This window comes from Sorex araneus, chromosome 10, assembly GCF_027595985.1.
Source record: "Sorex araneus isolate mSorAra2 chromosome 10, mSorAra2.pri, whole genome shotgun sequence".
Classification (NCBI taxonomy): Eukaryota; Metazoa; Chordata; class Mammalia; order Eulipotyphla; family Soricidae; genus Sorex; species Sorex araneus.
Genome location: NC_073311.1, coordinates 45,142,854 through 45,156,248, shown reverse-complemented (window position 1 = coordinate 45,156,248; position 13,395 = coordinate 45,142,854). Strand labels below are relative to the sequence as shown.

Genomic DNA, 13,395 nt, shown 5'->3' with positions numbered 1-13,395 from the left:
GAATTTGGCTCCCACCCCCTAACGGTTATCAGGGACATCGCATTCCGCCCATCCTTATCTCCCAAGACAGTGCTCAGTGGCCTGAAGGCCAGTGCCATATGGGTGTGCCCAGAGTTGGCACGTGGGCAACGCCTCATTCCCTGAGGGTTAGCTAGAAAGACCTGTGGGAGACCGTCCCCATGATAAAATCCCAACCCCAGGGAGAGAGGCGCTTTATGAAAACTGGCACAGTGTCAGAATAGAAACGGACTGCGAAGGGCTCCCGGATAAGAATAGGATAAAGCAGCATCGGGGGCTCTCGGTGGAGAGGGGGCCACAGGCAGAAATGGAACCGGAAATGGTTACGACTCTGCTGGTTGGCTCTGTGAAACGTCCCGGGCTCTGCTCTTCAAGTGCCCATTGAGCTTTAATGTGACGACTGGTTGTTTTGTGTGTTTTTTTGAGGAGTGGGGTTGGTCACACCTGGCAATGCTCAGGGGTTACTCCTGTCGACTGGTTCTTCTTAATGTCTCTGTTGATTTAGCTTTTGGGGTCACACCCGGTGATGCACAGGGGTTATACTCTTGGCTCTGCACTCAGGAATTACTCCTGGCAGTGCTCGGGGAACCATATGGGATGCTGGGAATCGAACCTGGGTTGGCTGCGTGCAAGGCAAATGCCCTACCCGCTGTGGTATCACTCCGGCCCCACACTGCTCCTCCTGCAAGCACCTAAACTCCCTTTCTCTTGAAAGGAGGCCACTAAGTGTGCAGTGTGTGTGTGTGTGTGTGTGTGTGTGTGTGTGTGTGTGTGTGTTAAGGGGTCGGTGTGAACAAGCACCTGGGGTGAGCACGAGGTCTTAGCTGACAAGATGATGGGGCTGTTTCAGAAACACAGTCCCTGGTGGAAAGACCCCAGAAGATGGGCTGCTCACAGGGCCTGGGGGCCACAGTTCTCGGTTCAGCCCCTGAGCTTGCAGCCTGTCCCATGGCATGTGTGCTAGGTGGAGCTCAGTCCAGGGCTGCTTCAGCCTAAGGCTCTGGACCATTTGGGGTTTGCTCCTGGGGTCTGCTCTGGAACCTCCCGGAGGGGCAGGGAGGGACTATTCTCCCATCCTGCCCTGCGTGGGCGGCTGGCTGACCCCCAAGCATCCTCATCCTTCCCCCTGGACCTTGAGTAAGTGACCCGCTCTCCGCAGATGGGATGACGGAACTTCAGGCTGCGCATGTTGGGTCAGAGGGGCCCTTCCAGGAGAAAGCAAGCACAGAGACCCCCCTCCCCTCCCCTCCTCGCCCCCACTGGGAAATCTTCCTTCTCTAAGCAAACAAAGAGAAAGCGGCCCTCCGCCAACTGCATCTAGCACCGAGGTCGCTACTGAGCCTCTCTGCCCCATCCCTCGGCCCCCACCATTCCAGGGCCTCTGGGAAACACTGTCCTAGAGGAAGGTGGTGGTGGTCGGGGTGGGGGTCTCACACACACCTGCGCATTGAGCCGCAGGCGCGGAGGGAGGCGCCCCCTGCCGGCGGCCCGCGGTACTCACCGTCAGGCAGCTGTTGATGAGCGTGCAGGTGCGGCCGTCCCCGGTGTACTTGGGCCGACAGTTACACACGGCCTGTAGGGGGCGCGGGCCGGGTCATTTCTCAGACAGAAGGTTCTCCGGGGCACTTACTTCTGCTCTGGGGACAGTGCTCAGGTGCCCTCTGAGCACGCTGGGCGCATCTCCCTGCAGCCCTGGGAGCATGCACACAGCCTACCTTGTCGGCTCAGGAAAGTTTATTTTCCAAATTAAGTTGCCAGCTTCTAAGGGTACCCTTCTGGGCGGGCTTCTGAGCAGGGAAGCCAAGCTCGGCCCTTCCCTGCAGGCGGGGTTCCCGGCTGGCCCTGCCCAGGGGAAGATGCTGGCCTGTGCTGGACACTCAGATTAATTGCACCCAACCATGCCCACCGTTTGGCCAAGGAGGTAGGGCCTGGCGTGCAGAGCTTCAAGGGGGCGGAGGGGACCCTGCTGGCAGGAAGCAGGGGATGGGGGCAGCCCGGCTGAAAATTCAGCTGCAGTCTGCCGCCTGGCAAAGGGGCCAGCGCCCAGCCCAGCCCTCCCAAGCCTTGGCCTGTGTCCAACCTTACAACTTAACACCCGGCCTGCCAGGCCCCAAGGCGGGTTTCCATTGCCCCTCAACCTCCCTCTCAACGTCTCTTTGGGTTCTTTATTTGGTGCCGTGTGGACACACCTAGCAGGGCTGGGGAGCTACTCCCGGGGCTGAGCTCAGGGATCACTCCCTACAGTGCTCTGGGGACCGGACAGCGCAGGAGAGTGAGCCCTGGCCACCTGCACACACAGCTTGGGGCAGACCCCACTGAGCTCCCTGCGCCTTTCCTGCTTTACCAAGACCCCTGCCGGCCAGACCCCAGCCCTGCGCGTGGCACTCGCTGCCTTGGAGGTCAGCAGGAGGAGTTTCAAGAACCAGCCCATGGTCAAGTAAGAGCTCGGGTGACCCTCAGACTATGGGGGCAAAGAAAGCTGACATTTCCTGTTCTCAGGATGCCTGTGGGTGAATGCACTCACACACACATTCACGCACTCACACACACTCACACACTTACATACACTCACACACACCCACACAAACACACTCATGCACACTATTTACACAAGCATGTACACACACTCACACACACATTCACACACTCACACACACTCACACACTTACATACACTCACACACTCACACACTCACGCACACTATTTACACAAGCATATACAAACACTCATACATTCATACACTCACACCCACGCCCATACACACATTCATACACTCACACCCACACCCACATACATACTCACACACACTCACATACATACACTCATACACAGTCACACACAGTCACACACAAACACCCTCATTTGCACACTACTCATCCACATGCACACACATACACCCACACACATACACACACTCACACACATATGCATACACTTACACATGCGCACACACACTCACATACACTCTTTTGAAAATGTCTCTCAGAATACATTTAGTCCTTGGTGTTCATATTCGCGGGTGCTGGGGTTGCTTGCGTGCCTTTGGGAAGCCCGCGCCTCTGTCTCGGAGTCTCCACAAGGCCAGCAGGTGTTCCCTGGACCCGTGGTGCCGTTGTCCAGCAATTCTGCCCGTGATTTCCTGTTGAACCCCGAGCAGGCTCACTGAGTGACCAAGGGCAGCAGAGCTGGGGCTGAGTCTCAGCGTCCCTACCCTCCATCCCTCCCTCCCTCCCTCCCTCCCTCCCTCCCTCTCCCTCCCTGCTCTCCAGCATCCATTGGGCACATGGAATGGAAGGAGGCAGACACGTAGCCCACACACATTCACTCACACTCACTCACACACACACACACACATTCACTCACACTCACTCACACACACACACACACACACACACACACACATACACTCTCAAAGTACAGCTGTGGGCTTGTGGAGACCTCAGAGAGGCTCAATCAGCAGAGCTCCACTCTCTCTCTTTTTGTGTTTTTATTTGTGTTTGGGCCACACCCAGCCATGCTCAGGGATGACTCCTGGCTCTGCACTCGGGAATCACTCCTGACGGTGCTCCAGGGACCGTATGGGATGCTGGGGGTCGAACCCAGGTCGGGCTGCATGCCAAGCGCAGGGCCCTGCCCGCTGCACTATCGCTCTCTTAAATCCTCCTTGCACCCCACTCCACCCCTGCCTCTGTCCTCAGTCCCACAGAATGGCCTCTCAGGGGACTCTTCGGGAATGCTCCTGAGTATATTGATTGTCAGGCCGGCTCCCTCGCCTCCCTCGGGGCGCGTGGCTCACCTGGTTGGGCCCTGTGTGCGTGCACTCCGCGTTCTGGTGGCAGCCGCCGTTGTTCTCCAGGCAGGGGTTGATCTCTTTAAAACAAAACACCGAGCCCTGGTAATGAGAGAGCTGAGCCCGAGTTTGAGTAAAGACATCTCGAAGGACCAGCTGGGAGAGCTAACGGAGTGGACCCAGCCAGTGTGGGGCGTGGTCCACGGGTTCGAGAGCTAGGACAGGGGTTAAGGCTCTTGTCTTGCACAGGGTGACCCCAATTTCATCAGTGGGACCCCCTAGAATCCCCTGAGCACTGCCGGGAGAGATGTGGGCCAGGAGTAAGCCGGAGCACTGTTCTGAATAGCCCCATAGTACTCCCCCAGGTGTCCCCACCCCCCACCAAAAAAAAAAGAATCCAGACAAGTCCCCCATGAAGGACGTGCTATCGAAGGAAGGAAGGAAGGTGGGGAGGGTGTAGGATTCACCTAAAGCGTCCATGGCGTGAAAAGCCAAATAAGGCTGAGGAACCATCCCCAGTGAGGGGCCACTGAAGGGCCAGCTACATGTGTCATCAACCTCTCTGACATCAGGATCAGCATGCGAATGGCAGCGAAGTACGATGGAATAATAAACTCACTGAAGTTCATAATTGTACCATGGCTTGATAAGGGACAGTCTTCACCTTCAAAGCGTGCAAATGTTGGAGGGGAAAGAAGACCTATAGGCACACGTCTCTCATTCTTTCAAAGAGATCCTCCTCATGATTGCATTACAAACAGCTAAAGAACCGCTCTCTGCCCAGATGGGACCCCGAGCGGCCGCACGCAAACGGCTCCCCCGTTCCTGAATGCCCGTGATCCTGGAGGCCAACTAACTACTTTCGGCACCCAGCGGCTTCTTGCAGAAATGCCTCTAGACTGTGAACTAAGCCATGGCCCCATGCCGACCCGAGAGGGGAAAGGTTTTTCTCTCTCGGCCTTTCCTTTCCCCGGCAGTGTGGCGACCGCCATCTTATAGAGCCCACTAAAGAGAGGTACGAGCTTGCAATGAAGCGACTTCTGGCAGAAATTTCTCTGGGCTAAATTACTAAAATGCCAGAAATCCAAAACCACACGACCTCATATGCTCTTCATTCTCAGCAATGGAAAACAAATGATCAAATGATGGCTTTTCGGCAGGTCTGACTGTTGGGGGAAAATTCAAAATAATAATAGTGAGTTTTCTGTTGAAATATTGAATGTAATCAAAGTAAAGAGAAAGTGAAGTGAAAATCATCAGACACACAGGGTGGGGTGTGGGGGTGGGATGGGAGGTATACTGGGGTTCTTGGTGGTGGAACATGAGCACTGGTGAAGGGATGGGTGTATGACTGAGACTTAAGCCTGAAAGATTTTTTAACTTTTCACATGGTGATTCAATAAAAAATTAAAAAAATTAAAAAGAAAAGCAGCTAAAGAAGCCAGTGACCATCATGAAGTTCTATTTGTTTCTTTGATTTGGGGCCACACCCGGCAATGTTCAGGGGTTACTGTTGGATCTGCACTTAAGAATTACTTCTGGCGACACTCAGGGGACTGTAGAAGTTGTCTGGAATTGAGCTCAGGTCACTTGTGTGTGAGGCAAACACTCTATCCCCTGTACTAAGTCTCTGGCTTCATCACCATCATAAAGTTTAACTGGAAAAAGAAATGTCCCCTTTTCTCTTTTCACTGTGAAATTTGGACCTCCAGTACCCTAAGGCTTCTTGAGCTCACACATCCACACCCTCATCCTTCCCTGCTCAGATAAACGGAAGGGTGACCCCTGCCCCACCCCAGGCCTGGGGGGCAGGGCCCAGGGCTTTACTCTCCCCATTTGGCCTGCAGGGGGAGACAGACTCACCCAGGCACACGATGCCGTCCCCTGAGTAGCCCGCCTTGCACACACACACGCGGTTGCCTGGCGTGGTTCTCTTACAGAGCGCCTTGGCAGAGCAGCCGCCGTTGCTGGTCTCACAGGCATTGATGGCTGGAGAAGAGAGACACGGGTCAGGGGAGGGGCGACCGAGACATGTTTACTCGAGTCTGTGCAATGGGAATGTTTCCAAATGGGGCACAGAGGGGGATGCTAGGGGGAGACCAACAGAATGGAAGGAACTGGGTGTTTTCACTGGTGAATTTGACTGAACCAATGAAGAATAAATGCAAATGTTTGTAAAAGCATCTATGAAAAGCTTAAAGACATCCACATGCATTCTATGAGGCTAATATTACCCTGAGACCAAAGCATCACCATAAAAGAATTACCACAGAGCAACATCCTTTATAAATCCTTGAGAACCCACAGAAATCCTCAAATACTTACCAAATCAAATTCAGTGCCATATTAAAGGGATCACACGCTATAACCACATGAGTTATATTAAGCACAGGATCACCAGGTGGTGAAATATCCCCAAATGGATGGATATAAGCCAGTGTATCAATAGAATTAAATATCAAAATGATAGATTCATCTCCGTGGAGCAAAAGCATTCCAGAAAGTTCAGCCTGTTTAATGATTAAAAACTCTCAACTGATGAATTTTGGGATTTCTCATGGAACTTCTAGAAGAATATAGCTGATATCACTGACTTTGACATCAAGATAGATTCTAAGAAACTTCATTGTTTTAAGTACCAAGTAGGAAGAAAATCACTATTGGTTAAAATGATCTAATGTGCTTTTACCACTACAAATAGTTTATCACATGAGAATCAAGGAAGTTTTTTCAGATGTAGTTAACACAGATTACTATTACTTCATACATTTCTATTGTACATAAATATAACTATATATATATTTAAAAAAAACTCAACTGACTAGGAATAGAAGGAAACCCCTGTCTATATTCTGTGTTCTATTAAATATATGAAATTCTGTTGCATGTATAGGTATAGGTATTCTATTTCACATGGAATGGAATTCCATGCATAATATATAACCTAGAGGTGGGAAGACGATGCAGAAAGCCAGCGAGCGGTTCCACGCAGACTCTCTGAGTTCCGAGTCTGATGCTGGGGCTGTGGGAACCCTGACAGTTTACGGACCCAACCTGGGCCATGGGGGTGGTGGGAGAAAGAGCCAGAGCTCAAGCCCTTCCCTGTCCCACCCAAGTCGCCAGGCCCATGTCACAACTTCGAGATGAAGCAAAGGACTGTTCCTTAGAGCACGTCAGGTGACTTCAGTGGTGACTCAACTGTTTGGGGAAGTAAATGGGGTCATCACCTCGCCCGCCCCCTGACCTGAAGAGGCCCTGCGTGCAGAGTGGGCGTCCTGCCTGCAAGCCAGCACCACCAGCCACTGGGGAACCCCAGGTTCACCTCCGCCCATTCAGGCTGCGGGCGGGCACCAGTCGGTTGGGCCACCCCTGGCACCCATCCCCCACCCAGCCAATCCCTCCCCCACTTGCCTTCGCAGGCCGTCCCGTTGCCGCGGAACCCGGCTGCACACTGGCACGATGCAGTGCCGTCAGGCTTGAGGAGGCAGCTGCAAGGAAAAGCACAGATGCTGTGGGTGAAAGGCACCTACCAGCCCCCCGGACACCCCCTCCCCGCCATGGGGCTCATTATCACCCCTTCCACCCGGCAACCAGCTCCTGTGCCCCAGGAGGCTCTCAGGGGCCCTGCCCCAGCCAGGGAGGAGCGTCCCAGACAAATCCAGCACGGGCCACGAAAACGGCATCATTTTTGGGGGCAGACACAGGAGCGAGTACACGCGGTGGGGGTGTGGGTGTGAGCCTGGGGGCTGAAGGGCCTCTGCCTCTAGACATCAGGTGTTCCAGCCACACTTCCTGCCATCTACACAACCAGCGATGCCACTAGTCAGTAGAGGTGGTTCCTGGGCTCATTCGCAGATGGAGAAACCAAGGTTTAGGGAGTGTCCCCTGAAGTGGGGACACCATCTCCTGTGGATGGCTCTGGTCGGGCAAACCAAGCCAGCCATAGGGGACACTGACAGCCTCGGGGGCAATTGTTGATGGTGCTTTCTGTTTGTTGGCTTTAAAAAAAAAAAAGTAGATTTTGCCAGAGAGCTAGTACAGTGCGGAAGGTGTTTGCCTTGCATGCAGCTGACACATGTTTGATCCCTGGCACCCAGAGGGTCCCCTGAGCACTGCCAGGAGTGATTCCCAAATGCATGAAGCCAGGAGTTTCCCCTGAGTGTCACTGGGTGTGACCCTAAAGCTAAACCAAAAAAAGAAAGGTAGATTTTAGGGGAATGGGGTTGGGTAATTTTTTTTTTTTTTTTTTTTTTTTTACTTTTTGAGTCACACCCAGTGATGCACTGGGGTCACTCCTGGCTCTGCACTCAGGAATCACCCCTGGCGATGCTCAGGGGACCATTTGGGATGCTGGGAATCGAACCCAGGTTGGCTGCATGCAAGGCAAACACCCTACCTGCTGTGCTATCGCTCCAGCCCTGATTTTTTTTTTTTTAAGGGGTAGTAGATCAATTCAGTGTGGGAACCTTTTGCTTGGAGGCATTAAATAATGATTGACTTGAGGTTGCACAGTTGGTGCAATTGACCAAGACTGGTGTGATTTCTGGCCTAATCCCAGCCCCGGGCTCTTGTTCCTGAACCCAGGAGGCCCCTCTGGGGGTGGATATTTGGAAAATGAAGAAGTGGAGGTGCCGCTGTGAGTCGGGGTTCAGGCTGGATGAAAGGTTGGCCCTTGGGGCGCTCTCTGCCTCAGCGAACGCTTGTGTCTTGAATTTGAATTGGAAGCAATAAATTCTGGCCCAAACGCCCAGTCATGGCTGTGGTGGCCGATTCTAAGACTCAATCTGGCAAGTTGAGGGCGGCTCTTTTGGGGATGGTGGTAGGTCCACACTTAACTTTACCCCCAAATCCTCCAAAGGGTCTCGGGAAACCATGCCCAGAGGAAAGGCCCTGGGGCCACTCTCAGGAGGGCTCTCCCCCGTGCATTTTCCCGGAGTGCACCTACTTGGCGCTGGTGTGGCAGGTCCCGTTGCAGCTGTCCATGGTGATCTCTGAAAGAGAGAAACCACAGGGTGTCTCAAGGGCTTTCTCTAGGAGGATAAGACGGGCTCTGCAGGACAGGACACGCATCTGGGAGGAACGGCAAATGCTATGACCACGCCACCCCTCTCTTCACACTGGCTGCCGGGGAGCTCAGGAGGCCACGCTGAAGGCTAGATGGAGTGGCAGAGCGAGGCTGGCCCTGGGCGAAAGGAGGAGCAAGGCGAGGGGCTGGACGTGGACGCGAGGGTCTCCCTAGAACTTGATTCTCTCTTTTCTTTCTATATCTCAGGTACCTTGGTCTTTCCAGTTTTCCTGATTTCATTACGGAGTGATAAGCTTTAGTTGCACTGTTTTGTGTGCACAGAGATAACCTAGCACCTGCCACATAAGCAGTGACTCTCATCTGATGTTTGAATGAGTTCTGGAGTTTTCTAGAACAGTCTAGAATCTGGCCGGTGGATGGATACCCAGCTTGCAGATGCATCCCGGGAGCAAAGACTCCAGAAAGTTAGGGAGGAGAAAGAGTCGTGGTTTTGCAGGTGCTGGGAGCTTCTTTCTGCCAGGTTGCACTGTGGGTCCTGACCCACATCTGGCAGCAGATATGTCACAAATGTCACAGGGGACATTTGCAGGCTCCGATGGGCTGGGGAAATGTATCGTAATTGTAACTTTTTATTTCCCCCTCTGGGCCACACCTGGCAATGTTCTGTAGTTACTCCCGGCTCTGCACTCAGGAATTATTTCTGGGGGCTCTCATGAGACCCTATGGGACGCTGGGCCTTGAACTCGAGTTGGTCACATGCAGACCAGTGCCCTCCCCTCTGTACTATCTCTCCAGCACCACATGGTATGGTCCCTTTCCGTCTGCCTTCCCCTGAGCCCGGAGCGCCATTTTCTCTGGATTGAAATCCCAGCCATCTCTTCTCTGAATCCTGATCCAAAACACTGAGCCAGTTTTTTTTTTTTTAGAGAAACTTTTTTTTTTTTTTTTTTTGCTTTTTAGGTCACACCTGGCGATGCACAGGGGTTACTCCTGGCTCTGCACTCAGGAATCACTCCTGGCGGCACTCAGGGGACCATATGGGATGCTGGGAATCGAACCCGTGTGCAAGGCAAACGCCCTGCCCGCTGTGCTATCACTCCAGCCCCAAATGAGCCAGTTTTGACTGGCCTGACAGTGATTATAGGGTGTGCTCTTTGAGAAAGATGTGTGGCATGTCTCCTGGCAACCATCCTCTAACCATCTCTGACAAAGATAAACCAAACAGGACATCCTCTCAGCCGGCCTCAGAGGAGGACAGCGGGGCTCGACGAGATATGTCCGCCTGGTGTGGGCTGCGGGAGTTTGCTCTCAAAAAACTTCTCATCCCTGATGTCCAGTGGCTCCCAAGTCTGCATCCCACATCATTTTTTTTAACACATATTTTTTTTTCTTTTTGGTACCCCTGGTGATGCTCAGGGGTTACTTCTGGCTCTGTACTCAGGAATTATTCCTGGTGGTGCTTGGGGGTGGGGGGGCTATATGGCATGCTGGGGATTGAACAGAGGTCAGCCACATGTGAGGCAAATGTCCTCCCCGCTGTACTATCGCTCCAGCCCCAAACAGACTTTTGCTTTTGTGATGAGACTGGAAACTCCTGTGCAGAATGTGCATAGTCTGAGATCAGACTAGAAAGTGGGGTGAGTGGCGGGGGTGGGGGGGAAGGATAGCTTGGGGTTCCACTTTGCTAGGCGGTAAGCTTCCTCTGGCTGGCAATGAAGAAGCGAAGCTAGGTAAGTCCTTGAGAGGACAGAGGAAATGAGATCATTTAAAAATAAAATTTAGGGGCTGGAGAGATAGCACAGCGGGTAGGGCGTTTGCCTTGCACGCGGCCGACCTGGGTTCTAATCCCAGCATCCCATATGGTCCCCTGAGCACCGCCAGGGGTAATTCCTGAGTGAAGAGCCAGGAGTAACCCCTGTGCATCGCCGGGTGTGACCCAAAAACCAAAAAAAAAAAAAAATAAAAAAATTTAATTTTTCACATTTATTCTGTGGCAACACTGGTTTGAAGGTGTCAGTTGTCTGCGCAGCTTAGGGCTACCACATCCCTGTGTCTGCTCAGCACTGACGGGTCCATCCCTACTGCTACATATGCATGTTCACGGCCTCTGACAAGGCCAGCCTTGAAAGCTACTCCATGGTGTGCTGGTATTGGAGGGGCTTTAGGAGACGGGACCAGGCCAGATGGGGGAGCCATCAATCACCAAACGGATTAGTGACTTATATGAACACCCCCAGTTTTTTTTTCTTTTTGGGTCACACCCGGCGATGCACAGGGGTTACTCCTGGCTCTGCACTCAGGAATTGCTTCTGGTGGTGCTCAGGGGACCATATAGGATACTGGGGATTGAACCCGGGTCAGCCACGTGCAAGGCAAATGCTTTACCCGCTGTGCTATCACTCCAGCCCGAGCACCCCCAATTTGGTGAATCTTCTCAAATGAATTATGAGGACAAAGACAGAAATCTACCGGAGATGTTCTTGGCAGTATTGCTAACAGTTACCAGAAGGTCAGTTTCAAAGCACATGGTGCAGTATCCAGAGAGATAGTGCAGGGGTTAAGGCACTTGCCTTCCCCATCGCTGGCCTGTGATCCCTGGCACCGTGTATGGTCCCTCGAGTACTGCCAGGAGTGATCCCTGAGCACAGAGCCAGCAGTAAGCCCCGTGCATGACTTTGCGTCATCCCCAAACCAAAACCAACCAGCCAAACACACAAAAACTATGTGTAGTCGTATAATAAAATATGACATTGAGGGCTGGAGAGTGAGGACAAAGGGCTGACCCCCAGATTTTGTATACAGGAGATCCAGGTTTGACACTCCTCCCCTCCCCCACCGCCCTGTGCTGAATGGTTTTCTGAGCACTGCTAAGGGTGACCCCTGAGCACTTTCACTTCAGTATTATGAAGCGAAAAAGTAGGTGACAAAACCATGTAGAGTTTGGTCCTCAATGCTTATGCTTGTAGTCCTGGAGTCCAGACAAAGGCTGAAGGATAACTAGAGATTTTCAATCATGATCCCTTCCATATATACATATACATATACATATGCATATATATATATATATATATATTTTTTTTTTCTTTTTGCGCTCACTTTCTTCTTTTTTACCTTACAAACTTTCCCTGCAAGTAGGGATGACTTGTTTTGCGAAAGGGAGAAGTCAGGATGTCTTTTCTAGTTTGGAGAGAGAACCAAAAAGCCGCTGCTGAGAGGGGAGGCTGAGAACAGATCCTAAAGCCGGGCAGAGCGGGGCCAGGGACTGTCTCTTACCTTGGTCACAGCTCACTCCGCGCCAGCCCACATCACACGTGCAGGAGCCGTCCCCCGAGGGTCCCTGGCTGCATCGCCCGTGGACGCAGGAGCACACTGTGCAGAGACATGCGGCCAGTGTCAGACTCCTGACCGAGAGAGCGCCTACACCCCGTCACTTATCCTTACTGCAGTCTCCCGGCACTGCCCTGATTCTCCAGCCCCACTACCTGGAGGTCCGAGGGAGAGCTGGGGACACAAGGCAGCCCATCACAGGGGCTACCACGTGGATCAGCTCACCCTTTGCCATGGACCTCAGCCTTAGATTGTGCAGCTTTGCAGAGAGAGTCCCGTTAAGGTCATCTGGGGTTGCAGGGCTGCATGCGACCTTTTGGGATGCATCCCTGATTGGTCCCCGAGAAAGGACTTGAGAAGGAGCACATTTGATACAGGGTGGGCAGAAGTTCTGAGAAGGAGTATTGCCTCTTCCAACCCCGCTGAGATGCTGATTGCTCTAGGTAACTCCTGAACCTCTTTGAAAACAGCATGAAAGTTGTCCTCCCTCTTTTTTTTTTAAGCATTTTTTAAAAAAGCATTTTAAGTGGAACCCCCTTGCAAGTCAGCAATCACAGGATTAGAGTTACCTGCACCAATAGAAGTAGATCATTCTTCCCTAGCTAGTGACTTTTAAAAATTTATCTTAACCAGGACTGAACATGATGGTCTCTCATTATCTGTATTGCAAACCATAATGCCCATAAGTAGAGAGAGAATAAGAGGGAAATTGTCTGCACAAAGGCAGGCGAAAGGATAGGATAAGATAGGGGAGGGATACTGGGAGCACTGGCGGTGGGGAATGTGCACTGGTGGAGGGATAAGTGTTTGATCATTGTATAACTGAAACACATACATGAAAGCTTTGTAACTGTAGCTCATGGTGATCCTATTAAAAAATATTTTAACCAAAAAAAAAAAAAAAGAAGTAGATCATTCTTCCCTGGAGTCTGGCAATCCTGGGTATGTTCAGTCAGTGCTTTAGCACGTGATCTACCGATATTGATTCAATGATGTCTTGATTTCCGTCTAGTTGGGGCAAGCTGATGTGACAACAACAATGCAAGCCAGGTCAAATGCATGGTTTTCGGTCCAGGGCCACTGTCACTGTCACTGTCATTCCGTTGCTCAACGATTTGTTCGAGTGGGCGCCAGTAATGTCTCTCATTGTGAGACTTATTGTTACTGGTTTTTGGCATATCCAATACGCCACGGGTAGCTTGCCAGGCTCTGCTGTGCGGGCGCAATACTCTCG

The 13,395-nt window shown here is 52.1% G+C and overlaps 1 protein-coding gene across 1 annotated transcript in view; it reads right to left on the bottom strand.

Moving 5' to 3' along the window:
• STAB2 (stabilin 2) overlaps positions 1-13,395 on the bottom strand; it is a 159,808-nt gene that overhangs the window by 50,471 nt on the left and 95,942 nt on the right. The window contains exons 39-44 of the mRNA XM_055118350.1: positions 12,108-12,203; positions 8,754-8,799; positions 7,220-7,296; positions 5,672-5,797; positions 3,815-3,888; positions 1,520-1,591 (exon numbers count right to left, since the gene is read on the bottom strand). Coding sequence (XP_054974325.1) covers positions 1,520-1,591; positions 3,815-3,888; positions 5,672-5,797; positions 7,220-7,296; positions 8,754-8,799; positions 12,108-12,203 — 491 coding nt within the window. The remainder of the gene's footprint in view (positions 1-1,519; positions 1,592-3,814; positions 3,889-5,671; positions 5,798-7,219; positions 7,297-8,753; positions 8,800-12,107; positions 12,204-13,395) is intronic.